The 22,691-nt window shown below is 35.0% G+C and overlaps 2 protein-coding genes across 2 annotated transcripts; one reads left to right on the top strand and one right to left on the bottom strand.

Annotated features, from left to right (window-relative positions):
* Nucleotides 1-484: 484 nt before the first annotated feature.
* On the bottom strand, nucleotides 485-10,972 carry LOC100368156 (SCL-interrupting locus protein homolog). The gene is made up of 16 exons (XM_006824254.3): nucleotides 10,722-10,972; nucleotides 9,130-9,292; nucleotides 8,542-8,592; nucleotides 8,257-8,372; nucleotides 7,668-7,843; nucleotides 7,118-7,365; nucleotides 6,890-6,973; nucleotides 6,554-6,640; nucleotides 6,260-6,401; nucleotides 5,720-5,829; nucleotides 5,095-5,233; nucleotides 3,604-4,812; nucleotides 3,011-3,453; nucleotides 2,552-2,786; nucleotides 1,915-2,138; nucleotides 485-1,507 (listed from the first exon to the last, which is right to left on the bottom strand). Exons 2-16 carry the CDS (start codon nucleotides 9,279-9,281, stop codon nucleotides 892-894), a joined length of 4,032 nt encoding a protein of 1,343 aa, XP_006824317.2. The 5' UTR covers nucleotides 9,282-9,292; nucleotides 10,722-10,972; the 3' UTR covers nucleotides 485-891.
* A 149-nt stretch (nucleotides 10,973-11,121) lies between these two features.
* On the top strand, nucleotides 11,122-22,037 carry LOC100367240 (UMP-CMP kinase-like). The gene is made up of 7 exons (XM_002740931.4): nucleotides 11,122-11,188; nucleotides 15,843-16,003; nucleotides 16,575-16,721; nucleotides 17,428-17,577; nucleotides 18,276-18,355; nucleotides 20,845-20,941; nucleotides 21,572-22,037. Exons 2-7 carry the CDS (start codon nucleotides 15,920-15,922, stop codon nucleotides 21,605-21,607), a joined length of 594 nt encoding a protein of 197 aa, XP_002740977.1. The 5' UTR covers nucleotides 11,122-11,188; nucleotides 15,843-15,919; the 3' UTR covers nucleotides 21,608-22,037.
* The last annotated feature ends 654 nt before the right edge of the window (nucleotides 22,038-22,691 follow it).

Here is a 22,691-nt window from a genome sequence, read left to right as displayed (position 1 = left end):
TTAATGTTAATACTTTGATTTTTTTGGAGCAGTTACTAAGGTTTTTTTGCCCCGGGAAACAGTATGTTCTATTGTTATTTAACACGTTCACTTGGAGGCAGATTTTACCCATCAGCGAAATTACAAAGTAGTGCATACTTATAATGCATTTACAGTATCAAATTGGTTTTATTTGCTTCATCCAATGTTATTTGGAGGTCACAACTCGTACATGATAAATTGTTTTGACCCTAAGAGCCCCCCATTTATTATTCTCATCAGGTAGATGTATTACAACATAGAGACTTTTCGCATGTCAGCAGCATGGAATGCTTCTCAAAAGAAACCATTTTCCACCAACAGTAGCTCCAAGAAATGATCCCCGTGTCCTTATTCTACAATTTGTGTACATTAACACTACACACTTCAGTTGGTCATTGTAATTAATTTTATATACACCATGACATTACACCACTTTTCCAAATATATAAAGAACGTTACACTATTATAAAGTTTACAGGTAATAATACTTTATTTACAATTAAAATTACAGCAATTCATTGTCATAAAGTTAAAACATAATTTTCTCACCTCAATCAAATTTTATTTTATCTATACAAAAATAAATATAATAAAAAAACAAATTTTGACAAGAAGTACGAAAAGAATACAAGTTGGAAATTAAGAATGCATCATTTTTGGAAGATAGCATTTGTAGATTAAATTAGCTTTGATTTGGATGCATGATAGTTTATAATGATTGTTCAAAGAATAAATTTATCCAACTTTCACAAAATGTACAAGATTTGTATATATAATAATAAAAAAAACAAAGAACTTTGTGGTATCTACAAATTTATGTCCTCTGCTGTATGTTGAATCATTTATAAGTAAGTTTTAAAACGAATATAATTACAGCAGTTTTGGCATATCTCGAAGTTTCTTCAAATCTAAAATGTTTCCTGTACTGCAGTCGCTTTTGGTAGTTTTTTTGGATTCTTGTGACACTTGAGAAAATGATAGTACCCTGTTTGTCGACGTCGACTGACATTCCAAGCATGATACTTCAGGGGTTTTACAACTTGTGTCCCGTGATGGCGGACTGTAGCATGTCCTCCTATGCTGTGGGCTGTCTTTGACTTCCTCGCCACAACGTTGACACAGACTAACTTCTTCAATGGTGCTGCAGCTACTACTTCCCCCGGACTTATCTAAGAGTCCATATTTTTCGAGATATTTGCGAGTTGCCAGTGACATGTTCACCCCAGAAGAGCTATCGGTTACACTTGACCCAAACATTGATTTGTCTGAAGCAGCCTTAGTTAAAACTGTTTGCAATAGCTTCTCTTCAGATACCTTGTGGCGTTGTTCACCCATGTGATGCGAGAGTTTGGACAACTGTTTATCTGATAGATACTTCATGGCAATGGCATTAGCTTCAAAGCTTAGGTCCCCACCATCCATAGTAAAATCAGCCAGCGATGTGTAATTTATGTGTGGAAAATAATCACTTGTGAAAGAATCACATCTGCAAGCAAGAAAAATGCAGAAATTAATTAATTTCAAGTTTTCGAAACACTCAACATAAAAGATAGCTATATCAATAGCCAGTAAAGACATGTAATTGAAGTGGGACGATTAGAGCGCCACACAGAGTTGTGTTCGATATGGGTCCCATCTTATGCGTAAAATGCATATAAAGTAACTTGTTTGTTTACACAAAATTTGAAAGTGCCGTGCACAAAACATGTAGTAAAAATAAAATTCAAAAAACAAAAGCATTTTAACACACCCACTAGAGGGCGACACTGAATTTGGTTGTCTGTCTGTAAATTCTGATAATTATAATCATTTGATTGATAATACCGGTATTCAAACACGAAATAATGACAATGTCTGCATCAAAAAACATGCCTTAAATAATTGTTGACTTACCTTGAATATTCAGATGAACCTTTAGTTGGAAGGATATCACTGTCATCGAACGAGGAGCCCAATTTTGTAAGATCACTCTTGGTTGGTGTTTGAATGGTGCTATTACAATAACTATCACCAGTATAGCTCTTCGACTCTTCCAAGGTTTTATCACTGCTACACACACTGTTATTTTGACTGCCTGATGAATCTGTTGACTTCTGAAGGAACTGGTTTACCTGACCCTGATAAGAAACAAAATCATACTCATCAAAAAAAGATACACATTATGTTATGTTTATATAAACATTTATGACCAAGTACTCTCAAGAAATGAAGTAAAAATAAATTCCTTGCTGTGGGTGAAGCTTATTTTGTAACATCACAATATCAATCTAGCGTGGTCATATAGAAAAGAAACCATGATTGACATGTCTGGCCATGAATATTCATCAATTTCATATTAACCCTAGAGTGAAAATTTTATACTATTTCATAATAGCATATACCGGTAGTATTTGTGTAAAATGTTATACACAATACTGACATTTATGCTAAGCATAACCAGGTGAGTCATTTTTATTGACGTTGTCTATGCACTGAAACCCTAATGCTATTCCAGATAATGTTGCATGAATGTAATCACAATAACACTCACCAACACTTGCTCATAAAACTTCTTCTCATCTTTGATAAGTAAACTATTCTCATTTTCCTCAACTGGTTCCTCTTTTAAAATTTTGTGATGTTGTTGTTGTTGTTGCTGTTGCTGTTCTGCTTTCTTCTGTTGTCGCATATGCATGCTAACGCTTTCTCCAAATACAGGGCTTTGTATTCGTTCGTCGTGTTGAATGTTACTAGAATTCATACAACTACTTTCTGAATCAGGATGCCTGAAAATAGAAAAAAAAAGTGAATTTACTTTTTACTGTTGTGGAAGTGCATAAAGTACAGCCTTACTTACAGGATTTGGAATTTTAAAAGAATGTTTCCAAATAAAGGCTACATAAAAGTAAAAATCACATTTCAGATATATAAAATGAATTTATCAAAACAAAGTATTCAACAGAAAATAAAGGAAACCACAGATATCTTTTTTATTGTCACATTGCCTTACCTTTGAGGAGGACTGCTATCGGCAAAACTCTGCAAATCAACAGCAACAATCGGAGACACCATGCTGTCTGTCTGTTCTTGCATAGATTGCAGAGCAAACGTCCCACTCATATCAAACATCCTGCTTGACATACGAGTACTGGTGCTAGAAACCTGTGACTGGCTAACATCAGAACTGAAGTGAGATGCAGCAGGAGACATCAATAGACTTGCTCCGGTGTTAGTTGACATTGCCCTCATTCTGTTATGTTGCTGAAAGTTCATCGGTGAGGTAGCCATGTCCATTTTTCGCCCCAAGGACTGCCGAAATGCTGGTGCTGTATTGAAGCTGTTTGGCAGACAAGTGCTGCTTGCTGGTGTTGCTGGTGGTGTCATGGTTGTAGATGAAGAAACAGAGGAGCCACGATTGCCATTGTTGGTCTGAGCTTGGAGTAACAACTGAATCTGTGAAATTATACAGAAGGAATTAATGTCTTGCATCATCATGTTTTTTCAGCTTTATTTTTTACAACATTTTGAAAAATCAAAAGAAAAGAAAAAAGTAGTGAAAAAAAAAACTTGTGGGTTAAGTGACAAAATAGAAAGTCTATTTACCTGAGCCTGTAGAAGTTTAAGTTGTTTATCCTGTTCCATTAGTAACTGATATGCATCAGGAGATAAAGTAGAGGAGTCACTGGAGTAGCTATTACGTCTTATAGGTGTGGAGTTATTAGGTGGAGAATTATTCTTATTGGGACCTCCTACAAACATTGGCTGTTGTTGTCTTGGTGGTGAATACTGCTCAGAGTGCTGCTGCTGCATTTTGTATGGGTACTGATTCGGTGGCATTCTAACTTCTCCGTTCGATAGAACAGTTGGCGTTGGTGGTCTTCCTCTTGGTGGAGAGATTTTACTCTGTGGTGGCGAGACTCTACTGTCTGGTGGCGAGCTTTGTAATCGCTGCGGTGGAGAGATGTTGCCGTAATGTCCTTGAGTCCTAGTATTAATATGTTGATAATTTGGCTGTGTAGGTAGCTGGTTAGTGTGTGTATTATTGATTGGTGTGAAAGATCTAGGGTTATTTATGGTCTGTACATTTGAAGATGGTCGGAGTAGTGGGCGTTGCATTGGTGGATTTGTAGGTGCTCTGTTGTTGTAGCATTGTTTGTTTCCATTATTAGGGTTAGTTGTAGGTGCATTCATCCGTGGTCTACCATTGACTGGTGGACGATATCCTCCATGTACCTGAGAGGGAGGACCGTTATTAAAATTGCCACCTTGCTGCGGTGCTGGTGGACCATAGTTATTTTGTGGTGGTTGGTGATACACAGGACCCTGATTATGTTGTTGTTGATAATTTGGAGGATGTTGTCGATTCATTGCTTGTTGATGTTGCTGTTGTTGTTGTTGTTGTTGTTGACATGGTTTAGGTCCTTGATACTGGTTGTTCATCCTTGGTCTTGGTGACATCATAGCCCGAGGTGGCACACCTCTGTTCATCATAGGCTGTGGAGACAATACAGCTGGGCTTGGAGGACCTTGATGAGACTGATTAAGATCCATATTCAATGGCCGTAAGGGTCCAGGTCTATTACTCCGCTCCATCAATTTAGGAGATGGGTTAACAGGACCACCTGAGGATTTATTCACCCTGTTTGATTGATAAGGACCATTTTCCTGAGCACTGATGTCAATTTTAGATTTCGAGTTGAATACTTCTTTGGCTGGAGTAGAATGAGAATTGTCCAGCACTGGCACATGCTCTAGGAAGCTTTCATCAAAAATGAGAGAAAGTTCTGGTACTGAATGTTCTATACTTGGTGTCTGTGGGAGAGAGAAAAGTATTGCAATGAATATGCAAAGTAGGGTATGCTGTCAACAATAACAGAACACCTGTATCTTTTTTACATGTGATTTGCATATCATAATGGTCACATAACTAACCATTTGAGGCATGCAGCTTATAAAGTGACTTATCACAGCTGGGCAGATTTACAGTTTGTAAACTGGACAGTGATTGGCTAATATGCAATGGTACACAAGCAGCAACCAATGAGAAGGCACAGCATAAATATAGATGGAATTCTGATAAGAATATTTGCATACCTTGCTTCCAAGAGGATGGGGACTTGGTGAGGGTCTTGGGATTGAACTATTTGCTTCTTTTTCTTCTTCCATGGAATTATTGGCATTTCCTGGAAACATTCTTTGCAGCTGTATCTCAGGTGGCAAGGCAGGACTGGATCTGCCAAAAAAAGATTTAAAACAATTTAAATATCAATACAATAATTGAAGATACAAACCAGAATAGACTAGTTACTTATTTTAGCTGGAATATTTTTTGTTAAAAAAAACAAACATAATGGGAATACTTTTAATGCATAGGGTTAAAAAGCATTTTCAATGTTTTTTATTGCCTTCAGTGAAAATAGCAAAACTAAAAGTATTTCACAGTTTTTACTTTCATGTCATTCTTCAGCGATTATCAGTTCATTGATTGAAAATCAGTATATAACCTTATTAACCTTCCATAACCTGATTGACCACATCATGATTCTCATAACATGGCCAATTTTTATGTTTTTCCACTTTGTACAGTGTACACTAAATGAACAACAATACTAACTTCTGCTATTGTTGTTGTTATCTATACAATAGAAATTTAGCTACCATTGTTGACAATTTTTGAAAATATAACCAGAGTTGTTTTCTGAAACAGTTTCCCACTTACTCTATTTGTGGTGTTTGTTTGACAGCTTCCATAAATACATCTTTGTAAGCCCCAGTAGTAGCTGGCAGTAGCTCCAGCTGTGTAGGTGGACGTGAACTCTGCTCACCATGCTGCGAATAATGATAATAAACATAAATGAATATACATTCTGAAAATCGCTACAGCGAAACAAAATTTCTCTTTTGCCCTACCACACAGAGTGTCAGTGATATTTGCCAAATTTTGTCTTCACCAATGTAGAAAGACATCTTCAAGCCCACCCCCTCTCCCAACTGAACCCTAACTCTATAACTCAAGCTCTCCAAAATATATGCCCCTCCAGGTTACTATAAGCGTCTTTTTAAAGTGGGGCATATACATTTAAAATGGCACAGAAGGGGCAGGATTAGAGTTCTTACGAAAAGACCGGCATATTTCTGTATTCTACACATATAGTAAACAGCAATTCAAAGCAAACCATCATTACGCAACTAGTATGGTAAATACATGCATACACTGATTCACTGAAAAGCAGGATGATTTCATGACTGAAAAGCGTACCTTAAATGTATGTAGGTTTTCCTCACAAGTAAATAGCTGGAAGTTGAGTTTATCTTGTTTAGCGATACACTCGTAAAACTCTGGGTTGACATGTGTTGGTGAATACAGCACTAGTAGAAAGCCCTGACTTCCACTACACACCCTAGAAATAAAAACAAGAGAAAATCAGGAAAACTGGACTTAATTACAAAAAACAAAAGTCATAGCTGAAAACTCAGGTTGAGAATCGTATTTGATTTAAAGTTAAACCCCAGGTTGATAATAATTGCACTACTAAAACTTGTATTTACTCACCTTTCTTGAATGGCACTGTTAAACATATACCTCAGACAGCTTGCCCAGACAAATGGATTCTGAATACAGGCAATACCACTCACCCAACTGAAAGGAGAATATAATATTAATCAAGGTATAGAGTACATTAGAGATACATGTATCGCAGAGAAGGGAGGAAGACAGATAATTAAAACTAGAAATATACAAGTAAAATATTACAAATAGTTGCAATGCAAACAGCTTTTTTATCATTTTGGTGGAGTCAAAATGCATAAAAGATCTTCTGGCAATTCTACAAGAATTGGAGACTGTTACCCGGTAATTTCATTTATTATGCTAAATAGCAATACTTACATTCCAACCAGTGGCAAATTCTGAACTTTTGGATCTGACTCCAATAATAACAATAATTTTCGGGTTTGGTCCATGGTTAAATACCTGAGGGGAAAAGATCATATATTTTATATGGTTACAACATTTATTTGAATACAACAAATGAAATACATGAAATTTCAGAAAAACAAACACAGTGATGACAACGAACCTTCATTTTTTTTTTATTCAATAGAGATGTCAACCTACCCTGATTTTGGAGTGCCTTGTACATCACTTAGACTGAGAGGACCGGATAAGTTACGAGCTAGTGCTGTGGGTATTACTGGAATTGGGTTGATGGGGACGGCTTCAAACTCTGTTGATGCCGAAACCCCGGTGATATGTAGATTGAAAGTGACATCTTCATCGTTGTCATAGCAACAACACTGCGCTCTCAATGAGAGGAGTCGGTTGACATCGATGGAATCTTTACTTGTACACTGGTGATGCAGTAACTATGGAAACCAAATACAGGTTTATTTGACTCAAATATTGAAAAGAGGGAAATGTATATTACACCAGTGTGTTTAGTAATTGCATCTTAAAATACTATAAATGCATTATTTATTCACAAGGTTTTACTTTAGCTATTTTAGTTGATAAGTAACAAGTGACAAGTAAAATAACAATAGAACTCACTGTTCAGTGGAAAATTTAAGAACCAAAACAAATATATATGCTCAAAGTATCCAAATAGTGAAATTAAATGCTAGTGAAAATAATTGGTTTTACAGTAGTTAATAAAATTTCTTCTTACCTTAAAAGAGGCAATGAATTGTTCAGTAGAAGGTGACTGGTTTTCTTGTGGTGTTATTGTTACTCCAAGGGGAATGAGATGGTCCCCTGGTAGTTGAGCAGTAGGAACACGACATGGTCTACCGGGCAGGTCACGACCTGGATCAAATCGATCTACAGTCACAGTTATTCCATCACCTATAAAGAACAAGGAAATAAGTTGAGCAAACAAACTCATTGAAATTGAAGATGACAGAAGTAAAATAAAACACTGATCACTAACACCAAACTTAAGAGGCTTATAGATTTTGTATTAACTTGTTGAATATATTCGTAGTCACATTATTTCACACATCACAAGACAGCCATGTTAGAGTCAATAAAACAAACACTATATTTGGTAGCACATGCAAATAACAAAGGTACGTCAACGATCAAAATAATTTGTATGTTGATGATCCAGCATACAATATGGCATTTTTAGTTCATATGTATTTGTATTTGTGATGCATCTTTAATAGAGAGTGGAAATACAGTGTAGAAATTTTAAACAGGAAATTCTTGGAGATGAGTAGCTTCCTTAACTGACAAATCATGTCTTCATCACTTACCTGAATCGATATTAACTGATGCAATGAGAAAGCAATTATAAGGTTGTTTACTGGCTTGTTTGGCATGACGGTGAGCAAGTTGTAATGTCTTCTCCAGTATATGGAAGCTTATCTCCCTGTAATGCAAAAATAGTGAAAGAAATCAATGAAAGTGTCAAAACTGTTAACATTGCTCCCTTATGTCTATCAAATGTTCACTGAAAGTTTAGATTGCCTTTTTAAATATTGAATTAATTTTTAAGAAAGAAGCAGTTATATTCAAAAAACCAAAACAAAGTGTCTTACTTTTTCTGTGTGGGATGCAGAATACATGCTGGACCAGTCTGAGATCTATTCCTGTAGCGAATAAATAAACAAAATATTATTTCAACAAATCAGTAAAGTTATTATGTTCATGGCAATTTGAACATAAAAAAAAGTCAGGAGACAACAGTGACACTTTATGTCCGGAACTGTCACCTGGCACAAAAACAATTAAAAAAAAAAAAATATATTATTTCAACAAATCAGTAAAGATATCGCATTCTGTTGCATTCATCAGCAAGATTGCATCTGAGTTAGTCGGTGTGTTGTAATGACTGGCAAGCTGCATGTCTAATGATGTAAAAATTAGATCAAATTTTTATTGACACTGAACTATACTCAGGGACTGTCAGTTTAGTAATATAAAGTTTTCCAATAAATATAGTTAACAAATTATTGTGCACCACCATCTGGAGTCCAACAAGACTGAATATTTTATTTTTATACGAACATTTTACTGTGCAATCTCCTCAAGTCTATTTATGCAAGTTGTTCAGACAATTAAAAAGGGGGAAAGGCACTGGAAGGGCAGGATGAAATCTGTGACATAATGCTAGCTTCTTTACTTACCACAGTATATTCCTTGTTGCTGGAAACTTCAATGGGACAACACCACTGAGTGGCGAGGGCCTGTTGGTTGTCTTATCTTGCTGTGGCTGTTGAAAATAGGCGGATTCCTTCACATAGGATGGTAGTTTGTTCAAGCTGACTGCTAAACTCATTGTCAGTCAATCTACAGAGAGAAAAATAAAATAATTTTGGGGTCGTAAAACGTGGTGCTCAAAGTAACATGTTGCAACAAGAACCGTTCCCACCCATGTGTACAAATAAAAATTACCTTGACATTATTAAGGTAAGGCAACTCAAAACATGTTCAAGTGCAATTGTTTATTTAAACTATGTTATAATATCAGGTGATCTAATAGTCTCTCATAGCAATTGGTTTCGAGAAAATCTGATACCACTAAATGATTGCATGAATGGTAATCTGATCAACTGATCCATTGTTTGTGACAATACACTGATTTAAATCACAAAGGAAACAATGTCTCATAAGTTTATCAGCTAACTGGTCGTGAGCAATAAACACTAAGTACAGAGATTATCAGATCATAATCTCCCAATCTTTCCTTCCTAGAGGTAGAGTTATCTTATCTAAATTGTGTGCAGAGTAACTGTCCAGATTTGGATTAACACTTCAAATACAAGGATGATGACATTTTTCAAAAAGTTGTCTTTCTTTTTTTAAATGCATAAATGCAATTTTACTTTTATCAGATAGATCACTAAAATCTGGAAACGATTATGCAGCGAGAATATTTAACAATGAACAACTAAACTTGTAGAGAAAACAAGCAAACTTTCAACTAGACATAAATTCAGTCATAAAGTCAGAACTAGATTCAAATATAATGGAACTACAGAGTTGAAGAGATCATCTTTCAGAAACTGTTATTTAAAAAAAAATCAAATACCACTATGTTTATTAGTAATTTGGGCTGCGATTTTGTTAAATCACTCAGGCTAGCCATGAATGGTCTATAATCAAACGGAATTGTAAAAGTTTGCGACGAGCTGAAATAAGAATGGGTTTCCAAATTAACTGACACTTGGAACTCGTCGGACTAGTCGGTTACGTTGTTGATGACAAGACATACGATTCCCCAACATTGATAAACATATATTCAGCAAAGATATGAAAAATTATATTAAAACAAAATAAAGACGTACCTCTCGTGGGACCAACTACAAATTACAGAAAGCCTTGCAGGCAAATGTCAAAATGAAAAACGCTGCAACTATCCAATTCCAATTGGTAGCGAAATCAGAGCTCGCCAAACTAACACTTGATCTCCCGTCAGTACGACATTCCAAACACACACTGAACCAATAACCACTGGTACGACAAAATTTTATACTGGCCGCCCAAAATTTCATGTTTCTGCAGGAGTTTACGTGCTCTTACTTGTATAGATAGGCGGTTATTGAGGTATGTCACCTGTGTATTGAGGCTGACGTTCGTTTACGACAACAGTGTTAATGTGTGTACACAATAGCAAACATGATTCTCTTTCTAGACGTGATTTGGCGTGTCAAAACCTAACACATTCTGTAACGGAATCACCGCTCCCGCACTCATAGAGCCACCGGGGCGCACATACCTACAATCAGGACATCGCTTTCACCCCGGACATATCATAGTCGGCGATATTTTGATAAATTTTCTCAGGAATAGTAGTTTTTTTGTTGATATTTTCTCGTAGGTCAACTTCTGGTAAATCAAACCAACGCGCCTGTTTGTTCGTTTGTTCTACTCTGTGTTCTCCAAACCCGTTTTACAAAATCAATTTTGTAGTTTTACGGCTTATTTTTGTTGCGAGAGTCTGTGTTCCAGAAGCCAACACAAATACAAATGCGATGTTCTGCTACATATATAAATACATGTTTACAACTACAACATGGATATATTATTCTATCAAACCCACTGAACAGACAGTGAACGTGATTTCGGGATTCAAGGATAGCGAAACAATAAAATGAAATTGATGTCATTAAAACTGCGCAGTCTCAGTGTCCACTTAAGTTGAAAGGTCGCCCAAGCGAGATTGACTGAGCCGGCAAATGAGAGGTGAGCGTTTTATTCACAAATTCACGTAAAAATATCGGTGTGAAATTTAGTAACAATGAGCAGATAAATATCGTCTCCCTACGATCAAAGACGGTGGGTGGGTATTTACGGTACGACTGTAAATTCCGTAACATAGCGGTGATCGACTCGTGTATTCTGCCACGCAACGTAGTATTGGCCACGGTGTTAAATCCTCACTGGCACGGGCCTATCTTCCCACTGTGTCATCGCCACGTATTCCGTATATTTGATCGACATTAAATCTCAAATTGATTAGTTTTCCTGTGTGGATTATTGTTCCAATATTTTCAATTGCTAGTCGCAGTTGTTGCCTTCATACGTCGAACTGCGTATACGAACTGGGTGATTTTCTACTAGGTGGTTCCCCCTTGTAAAATCACAATTAACATTCGTGGAATAAACGTGTCAAACGAAAACCATTACTAGTATGTCATTTTTTCCACGATTTGTATACTTGTGATAATTCACATGTAGAACAAGCCCACTAAAATTTATTTTATCAGGAAAATTTAACTGTTATTTGCCGCAAATCTGGATTTTCTTTTTTATTTGTTTTTGTTTAGAATTAGGTATACATTTTTTAAGTTGCTTATATTTTGCTGAAGAATTTAGAATGTACATTTTTGAGCATTCATGTGAAAAATTTATACATCTAGTTTTTGTCTGCTAGGAATACCTAGCCCATAATCTCCAGTTTTAGTACTCTGCTTATGATAAAAAGTACCAGTGCTCACATTAAAGTGTGTATAAATATTATTACCCGCTTATAGAAATGGTACATTCACTGAAATTTTATATTTCTAATAAAGCAGACAACAGCTAGTTGTCAACTTATTATAAATTCATGTAAACAAGTGTTTGCTGACGACACCAAGTAGTCAACTAAGTATTAATAGTCAAAATCACTGCCAAAAAATAACAAATATTAATTGTGTGGGAGGCATTTGTCTGGGGGACATTTGTCCGGGGAATGTTTGCGCTGATACCCAAGAAAGCACAGAATTATATTAAATAGCAGCTGACTCTTCTACTCCATGTCTTTTTGACTCCCATGTGCGAAGCACAAAATGGGAGTCTTTGCAGTTAGTGTGTCTGTATGTGTGTATGTGTGTATGTGTGTATGTGTGTGTGTATGTGTGTCCGACTGTTCCACTGCTATCTCAAGAACCATACATCGGTTTTTGATGAAACTTGGTGCATAGATGCTCTGGGCCAATGCGCAGATTTGATTAGGTTTTGGTAAAAATCCATGCTCGTTAATTACCTAATTTGCATGATAATTAGCTAATTTTTAGCTGTTCTATGACTGTTCCACTGATATCTAAAGAACCACTCATTGGATTTTGATGAAACTTGGTACATAGATGCTCTGAACATATGCGCAGATTTGATTAATTTTTGGTAAAAATCCGTGCATATTAATTACCTAATTTACATGATAATTAGCTATTTTTTAGTGGTTCCATGACTGTTCCACTGATATCTAAACAACCACTCATTGGATTTCGATGAAACTTGGTACATAGATGCTCTGAACTAATGCTAGGTTTTGATTAGTTTTTGGTAATAATCCGTGGATACTAATTACCTAATTTGCATAATGATTAGTCAATTTTCGGTTTTTCCACTGATATCTCAAGTACTAATCATCACATTTCAAATGAAACTTGGTACATAGATGTCATACGACACTGCACAGACCTGATAGTTTTTATGGTAATATCAGTACATATTAATTACCTAATTTGCATAATTAATTAATTTTCAGCATTTGATATAAGTAGTTAGCATTACATTTCAATGAAACTTGGTACTTACATACTCAAGGACTATGCAGAGATTGATTGTTTTCGATAAATATTTGTGCATATTAATCACCTAATTTGCATAATTAGTTAATTTTCAGCTTTTCCATGAGTATCTCAAGTACTAATCATCGCATTTCAATGAAACTTGGTACATAGATCCTTTAGGACTATGCAGAGACCTGATTAGTTTTAGGGTAAATAATTGTGCATATTAATTACCTAATTTGCATAATTAATTTTCAGCTTTTCTACTGATATCTAAAGTACTAATCATTTACATTTCAATGAATCTAGAATTATGCAGACCCAATTAGTTTCCGGTAAATATTTGTGCATATTAATCACCTAATTTGCATAATTAACCAACTTTCACACTGATATCTCAGGTACTATACATCACATATCAATGAATGTACATGGATGCTGTAGGACAATAGACAGACCTGAATAATTGTGGGTTACAATCTGTACATATTAATTACCTAATTTGCATAATTAACCAATTTTAAGCTTTCACACTGATATCTAAAGTACCGTAAAAACTCCAAAATTTCGACCGGTTTTAAATAATTGGCGTTAGAAATGTGACATGTTTTTAGAGTCGTGGCCGAGTTGTAACTCAAAATCTAAACAAAGTCATCAATCAGTGAGTATTATGACAAGCAAAACAAAACATCAAGACGCGCAGAAGAGGTCAGCACAAAACTAATAGGTCAAAAGACAAAGCTGTCTCGCACTACCTAGGAAAACTTGCGAATGTTCGAAGTACAGGTACCCATTGGACAAAAGATACATGGAAGTTTAGCAAACTATCTCCCCGACCCAGTGCAATGTATCCGGTTAGAATCAAAGCTCACGTGTCCCTTATTTGAGGGACCAAATTCTGCCGTAAATTCGCCCTTGGATTAAAAAATAAAATGGGATTTAAGAAAATAAAATGGGACTTTTAAGGTGTATTTTGGCGTCATTTTTCGGACATTTCAATCAATCCTGCCGGCTAAAATAGAGTCTAAGTTTTACCGTAGTCATTGACGTCTGTCTATTCAAGAGTACACGTGTATGATTTTTATCGTGACTAGCGTGAGCGGGTAAGCTTCCTTTCGAGAATGAGCTGTTATCACTGTGAACAATGTTAAATTATTCTTCAGATGACCAGTTTATTTTTTAAAAACAACTAATTTTTTTATTTAAAAAAAAATCATGCCGTTTTCGCATCAAAATCCAAGCCAAAATATCGTACTACAACATCAATCTCTTCGCATTGCGTTCAATAACATTAACATATTTAAATAAGCTATGGTAATTTGAACACGTTGGCATCATCCAGCTTTTTGATTGGTTAATTAGCGATTTGACCTATTTGACCTAAGAGAACATGGCGGATATCCTACAGCATCAAACGTTTATACGAGACCGGAATCATTCGCTTACGATGAAACTTAGTTGACTTTTATTTGTATTTCATAACCATTCAACAAATTTATTTTGTGTACATTATTATAATCACTACTGAGTACAGTAATAATCAACAATTCAGAAACGCAGCATGCCGAGATTTTTGTGTTCGTTTTTATTTGAAACTTCGTTTATTTAGAATATATTTTCGTTACCAATAAAATAAAAATCTCTCAGTCAATCAGAAACCCGGATTCATGCCTTCGAGGAAGGTCCCGTTTGAACGCTCACATCGTTTTTTTTTTCGTTTGGGGGTAAACTAAAACTGGTCGCAATTTTCGAATAAGAATGAGTCGGCAATTTTTAGTGGAGTCGAAAATTTGGAGGTAAATAAAACACCGAAACCCGGCAAATAAATAGCCAATCGAATTTTTAGAGGGGTCGAAATTTTGGAGTTTTCACGGTACTAATTATTCCATTTCAATGAAACTTAGTACAAAGATGCTCTAGGACAATGTACAAACCTAATTAGTTTGGGGTAAAAATCTGTTCATATTAATTCCCTAATAAGCATAATAATTCATAATTTTTTGGTTCTAATCACATTTCAATTAAACTTGGAGACATAGATTTTCTGTTACATTGCGCAGACCTCATTAGTTTTACACTCAAATCTGGTCATATTAATTTTCTGATTTGCATAATTAGTTTTCAGCTAAGTAATTTCGAATTATATTTAATGTGTCTCCAATACTCTCAGCACATGGGAGTTCTTTCTAAGCTTTCTTTGATTTAAATGTGGTCATGGTCTATATTCATAATAATTTCATAGTAATTTTTCTCATCATTCAAGGCAAGGATTCTGATATTATAGGCAATTTACCTTCCCATTTTCTCAGTCAATGCTGATAAAAATTAGAAAGCATCTCTCTGACAGCTTTGAATAGCTTCAGTGCCATGTTGTTGAGAGGTTGAAAATTCGATGCTGCCCGATGCATGGATTCACATCTTTGGATAGCTGCTTGACCCAAGTGAGCCTAAACGACCCTGCTATATGTTGCATATAAATATTATATGGGGAAAACACGAGTACCTAGGTCTTGGACATAACTTGGATGTCACAGCAGTTTTTTTTGACAGATTTGCATACTTTCTGCAAAACTCCATCAAAATAACACTGTCGCTGTGTATGTTAAATTCTCACTAAACCCACTGTATCCTATTTATTTGCTTCTAACTATTTTTACTACAGTAAAGTGTACAGTATTTTCTTTTTGAGACACCAAAAGATCACCAAGTAGTAACTTTGCTTGTAGATGATCTTTTGTGATGCGAGATATTTAAAATAAATACCTTAAAGGTCAAATTTTTTTTTTCTTGTAAAGTTTCTTTTGCATTTTCCCAAAACTTTCATGTTGTTTCCTGTTCAGGAAAGTATTGACAGTGCTGTCCTCGAAGATCTACCAAACTGAAAGGCCTCAGTTTATTTGTGAGGAAACTGGTTGCCATGGCTGCTGAAAAACCCAATGTTGTTTTTGTTCTTGGAGCGCCTGGTGCTGGCAAAGGGACTCAGTGTAGCAATATTGTTGAGGTAATAATACTTTCTAAACAAAACTATTAAACTTCAAACTTTGTATAGTGCATTGCTTCTGTGATTTAAGAACAACCATGAAACAGGGGAACAGTATAATTTGCACAATTTTGTATGGGGAAATGTAATATGGCAGTATTATTTATTGACTTGGGTCAAAAACAGATGTGCATCTTGTCTTGTCTAGTGCTAACTTGGATCCATAGAAATAAAATGGTCACCAGTCAGCCATTCTAAATCAAACTCTAAAACCAGTAACCATGCATGATTTTTTTCACCCACATTTTTCTGCACTTTTTTCTTATATTCTTTCAATATTTCTGGGATTGAACGCTTTTGAAGCCAACAGACAAAATTTGACTCAATTTTCTGTTTTTACTCAAAACATTTGGCTAATTTTATTCCAATCCTCTGAAGGAAAGTGCAGACTATAAACAGGACTAGGGTATTTTGTGAATTTGGGATGAAAAGCGGGAAGAGGTGGTGAAAAGGTTAAGAAATCTAAGCTGTTTGATCATCAGGACACACAAGTTGACTCCATCTCCTATATCTGGCAAATTTTGTCTTGCAGAAATTTAAATATGTCCATTTGTCTGCGGGTGACTTATTGAGAGCCGAAAGAAATGAACCCAAGTCTGAATTTGGAGATCTGATAGCGACTCACATCAAGGAGGGTAAAATTGTTCCTGTGGCCATTACTTGTAGTTTACTTGAACGGGTAAGTTTATGCGATCAGTAGGAGTTTTCAGTAAGGATTTATGCGATTATTCAATATGCGAATAAGATGGTGTGTGTTAAATGCATTTATTAGGCCCTGTTCAAATATTCGTCCACACTTGTATCTCAGACATGCCTGGGCTCATTCAACTTCACACCACACATCATATCTTATACTGTGAAATACTTTATTTTCACTGGAATTAATTTTCGCTGAAAAGGCTTTTTGGATGTTTTGTATGGAATTTATTTTCACTGTTTTTTGATGAGTTTAAAGTGAAAAAAGTATATTTGCTGGATTTTATTTTCACGGAATCATCCCTTCAGCAAAAATACTTATAGCCAAAATAAATTCCAAGCGAAAATAAAGTATTCTACAGCATATGCATATGCATTTGTTTTTTGATCTTATTAAAAGGTGCTTCAGGCTGAAAAAAAAAACCTCCTTTTTCATTTCCGCGCGCATCATTTTGAACTATGTGTCTAGGACATTTTTTTCCTTCTAAAGCATTCCAAAATGCGCTTGTACTCTCACTTGTCTCAAATTTCCCCCATTTTAGTATTTAAAAAAAAAAATCGCTTCTCCGTCTCATTTTAAAATTTCCATGAAGTGAGAAACAGAATTTTTGTTTCCAGGCCTAAATTATGCTTAGTAATATGGAATAGCATGTTACAAAATAGTAATTTTTCCTGTTTTATTCCCACAGGCAATGAATGATTCCATGAAAGCCGGACAAGGAAATAATTTTGTTATTGATGGCTTTCCAAGAAATCAAGACAATTTAGATGGCTGGAATTGTCAGATGGGAGACAAAACCAACTTGAAGTTTGTCCTTTTCTTTGACTGTCCAGAAGAGGTAGGTCACTCAACTTTCATTTTTGTTGTAACAATTTTACATCAATGAACAGTTGATACATGAATAACTCAATGACATAGTCCCTGTTGGTCTTTTATCTTTTATGTATTATTTGAGTGGCATCTCTACAACCTCCATCATATTAAAGCAAGGAAGTCTGTCACCTGCGCATGCGGCAGATGGTCATATCGAGTCGTTGTTTACAATCAAGCTTATACCCATGAGCCTTTGTGTTTTTATCATGCGTTATTATCGTCGCTTAGGACTCAATTCCTGTGCATGCACATGTGACATCCCCTCCACTTGATGTATGTTTTGATTTAGTGCAACATCCGTCCATCTCCGCACCACACAAGTCTAAAAACGTATGCTTTTTATGCATATTTACATTAATTTGCTTTGATCAGTTTATGTTGGCTGTAACTTCTGATAAAAGAACGGATTTTACACCTAGAAAATGTAACCATCTTTCTTTTGAAAACCAAATCAAATTGTTCGAGCAATGAACCAATGCTCATTCTTTATATTGCTCCATTTTTTGGAGGAACTGAATAATATTTCTCAAAATACTAAAATAAACCGAATAAAATTGTTACCACAATTCGTAGTTATCAAACCATTTTGGATCTGCCCTGTCTTACATCACAATGTGTCGAAAAGCATGTGATAATGCATGAAATAATATTTTTTTTTTTTAGATTTGTATAGATCGATGTATATCCAGGGGAGCTGCCGGTAGTGGACGAACAGATGACAACAAAGAAAGTTTAAAAAAAAGGTAAGCAGGCAGTATTCCCTCAGTAGTCAATGTATAGGATTCATTTGTTTTTAACGTCACTCTAGATAGTAGAAATTTAACATCGTCTTTCATCTAGTTTATGAGAGTTGTATTTTTTGAATGCTTTTTTTAGTTTTTCCCCCTCTCGCTACCTTTAAATGCTCCAAATTTGGCTGCCTAGTCATATAACCTACTGTTTGAGCATTGTTTGTAATCAAATTTATATAATACAATGTGAATATCGAATACTGTGCGTAGATCAAAGATGACCAAGCGGAGCTCATGAGTTAACCAACCTGTTGTTGTCTGTTTGTGGTCATTCTACGTCGTTTGTCAACATTTTTCATTCAAACGACTTCTTCTTCAAAACTGTCAGCTGGATTGCTATGCTATTCATACCACACCTACCTGGGATCGTCCACTGTCAGATTTGTTCATTTCACGACGTCACTTGTAAACCTCTATTTTTTTGGAATATTTTTGTTACAAATTTGTTCATTTGGTAAAGATATCTTCATTTTTGTGATTTTTTTATTATTTTTTTGAATTTTTTTTTTCACTTTCCCATATGTTATCTATGGGCTATGCATGGACTCCAGTAGACAACTGTATCAGTTGGAAGTTAGGCTTTCTCAGTACACATTGTCTTGGAAAATGAACTGGATGGTCCAATGTTTCCCAGAAATGTGTCAGGTCAAGGTCAATTCAAGGTTTATACATTTGCTGCTTTTATTATATGAGTAATACTGAACACTTGGGGGGGGGGGCACTAAAACACCTCCCCAAAATCTTCAAGACCAAGTAAGGGTCAAGGCCCCAGGTCAGGGTCATCTCATGGTCACATGTTGATTGCATGTGTATTGAGGGTCAGGAGGTCACCCCTCCATCAAGATCTTTCAAGAAAAAGTCAAGGTCATCTCAAGATCACATGTCACTTTGTCATATTGTCTAACTTTGTCATTTTCAATTCAGTCACATGTGCAGTAACTGAATAACATAAAATTATATTCTGGTAATAGTGACAATGACTTTATGTTTCATCTTCAATATCTTGTACACCAACAACATCAATACATATCCATGCATTACATACACAAATACGTTTCCTCTTACGGGATATGCCCTTCCAGTGACCATTGCCACAATTACTAAACTAAATTATAGATTCCACTTCTCCTATCCACCTAGTAACTGCCACCGCCCTCGGCCCTTGTTTTAACAATTATGCCGTTTTTGCTGAAATTAATTGCAACCAATCACACTAATGCATCAATAATTCACCTCTGCAATGCATTACCTGGATGTCTTCAGGAATTCCTTGAGAATTGCATTGCTGTAAACACCGCATTAAGATTGGTCAATAACAGACTTGACCTATCAGTCAAAGGATAGTGTTGGAGGTCGAATTGTGCATGTGGTGGTGGAAAATACATCGAAAGTTGACAAACAATAAAATTCAATAAAAGCAATGATGAATCTCTTGATTTTAGTTCTTTCCCATAGTTCCTAATAATTTCACACTGTAAATTCTGATACCGATAGTATGTGAATACTTTTTGTGATTATTTGTGGCATTGTTTTTTACATTTTACTGCACTCCTCTAACTTTCATGGTCCTTGGCGCCAAAACAAAATATTTTTGGAATCTATCAGATAATAATTTAAATATGAATATTAAAAGTATCAACTTTGATGCTTGGACCAATTTCATTATTGGCGCCCTCTAGTGATGAAAATGTGTTTGTTTTTTTGAGTGCTAGTGGAAAACAAGAACAGTCCAAATCTTGATTGTATGTTCGCTAAGGCTAGCCAAGAAGAGAATCTATTTCTCAGAGCGGACCTTACACAAGCTTGTAGTCAGCTTTTCATAGCCATTCAATAACTGAGTTTATTTGCAAAATCACAATAATTTTCTGTCTTTCGGCTTCTAATTTCTAATTCTAATGCTGAATTACCCATATGACATAATTGTGTTTTACCAGTGGTGTAGATTTGTTTTTTGAAGTGAAAGAAAAAAAATAATGACCTGAAGGTAGTCTTGACAAAACTAGAAAGCAACTGTTTGTTCACATGTTATTTTTTTACTGCTAAAAAGCAAAAAATCAGCTGGTGTTTTATCCAATGTTCATGGTTATGCCTGAATGTTAACATTTTTGTTTTTGTTCTGACATAATTTGTTTGGTATTGTTTTTAATTTTTATGCTATTCCATTGGATTATTTGACAAACAAAGCTCCTCTCCTCGTCAAAATAAATGTCTCAGTACAGCCATACACTTTAAACTGATTTTTTTCCCCCACAATTTTGATATGTTCGCTTCATTTTTTTTTTTCATTATTTGAATCTAATCAGACATTCAGTTTTCAAATAAACTCTTTTGAAATTACCAAATCTTGACATGTTGGCATTCATTGACTAAGTACACCAAAAGTACACAAACTTTTGGAAAAGCAATCACCCAAATCATTCAAACTTGTGTTCTCTTTCTAGATTTGAGACTTACGTCACATCGACAAAACCAATCATTGACCACTATGCCGAAAAGAACTTGGTAAAGAAAGTTGACGGTTCAAGATCTGCCGATGCGGTAATGTATAATAATTTTAAAAACCTATTCGCAAATTTAGTATTATCATTGCCGTTTTAGTATGTAGTAGTAGGTATTTTACCAAAGGCAATTTATTTGTAGTTATTTGGTTGCAGCTAGGAAACAAAGGCAGATTAAAAAATATATACCTTAGCTTTCAGATGATTTGTAGGTTGTTATCGTACCATATTAGTTACTTAGTCTGAATCAGAAAATTTATTTATATACATGTTTTACCCATGCTACTTTTACCTTTAGTTTCATTGAAATTTACAAAAATTCTGTATTGCCTTTCAATCGAAAATAACTTCAAGGGTGATGGTCATTGCAACCATTAGGTATGGGTCCCATCCTATGCATAGCAACATATACACATATGCATATAATATATAGAAAGTGGCCATACCTATAATCTTTGATATTCAATTTTACCAAACATTCTGAGCAATGGCCAATTACCATTAATATATGAATAGTCTAAACTACTGTATCTCTTTTATTTTCCTACAAGCCCTCGTCTATTTTCAACATGTATGCTTATGTTAATGCATTTACATTATTTTCATACGTGTTGTCATGATGACTACTTTTAATCTGGGAGCTAATGTATTTTTCTTTTTTTCTCTGTAGGTGTTCACGGATGTACAGGCTCTTTTCAGCTCTTAGCAACAGTACTGTATTATGATGGTTTTTCGGGTCTCTATACGTAACTTTATGAATTATCGTCCACAATGTATATGGTAATGACATTCGTACAAATTCTAATTATGAATATAACGCACGAGTCTTGATGCGTTTTTGGCGAAAAATTTGATGGTCGAAAATAACGATAAGCAAAATATTTTTTAAACAAGTTGTCTTCTATGATTTCACTTTTAATCACTAAACTCTGACCTTGACTATCATAATTGACATGTGATGTTGCTGAACTTCAGATTTATACAAACTCAAAAAAAGATTTTGTACATTTAACGTAATGACGTTCAGCAACATCTTTTTGTTTTATTCTCAATCATTTTCTGTCATTTTCACAACTTTCGTTCTGGATATTAGATCAAACTGACAAAACATGTTATTTCTGATTTGTAATAACATTGCAAAGTACAACTTTGTAAAATTCTTTGATCTGAAAAACAAAAGTAAATACTAGTTCTGATGTGACAGCTCTGACTATCTCTGTTAGCATGCATGTCAAACATCTGTAGCCAGATTTTCAGACCAATATATTTGAATCAAAAACATTGAATGTTAGAAGATTTCACAAGATTTCACTTTTAACAATTTTGAATCCTGTGATTTAGAATTTGTCTGAGAAATTAAATTGCCAGTGTCATTGCACCACGTTCTGTTAAATATGAGTCTCATGCGACGAGTATGTTTGTTTAAACAAAATCCCAAATACATTTTGCATGGATATGTCATGATTAAAAGTGTACATCCATGACACTTGCAATACAAATTTCTTTTTTTCTTAATCACAGATTTTCCATCCAAGAAAAATTTCAAATACAAAATAAAATCCACAATAATGGAAATTGACATTATATATTATAGTATTGTATATAAAAGATTTCTAGTCCATTCTTTCATCTCATCATATCAAAGCAAAACAATCGGCAAAACATGTGCATGCGTTAATTTTATTGTTATTTCTATTGTTGGTCTTTACTACATTCACACGCACTGTGTGCTACACACAGTTCAAAAAGTAAACATTGGTCATGGTTGTAACTCAAGTACTTCATTATCA

The sequence above is a fragment of the Saccoglossus kowalevskii genome, chromosome 9 (genome assembly GCF_978046115.1).
Source record: "Saccoglossus kowalevskii chromosome 9, keSacKowa6.1, whole genome shotgun sequence".
Lineage (NCBI taxonomy): Eukaryota > Metazoa > Hemichordata > Enteropneusta > Harrimaniidae > Saccoglossus > Saccoglossus kowalevskii.
The sequence above is the reverse complement of the archived record's forward strand: the minus strand, read 5'-3'. Positions and strand labels throughout refer to the sequence as shown.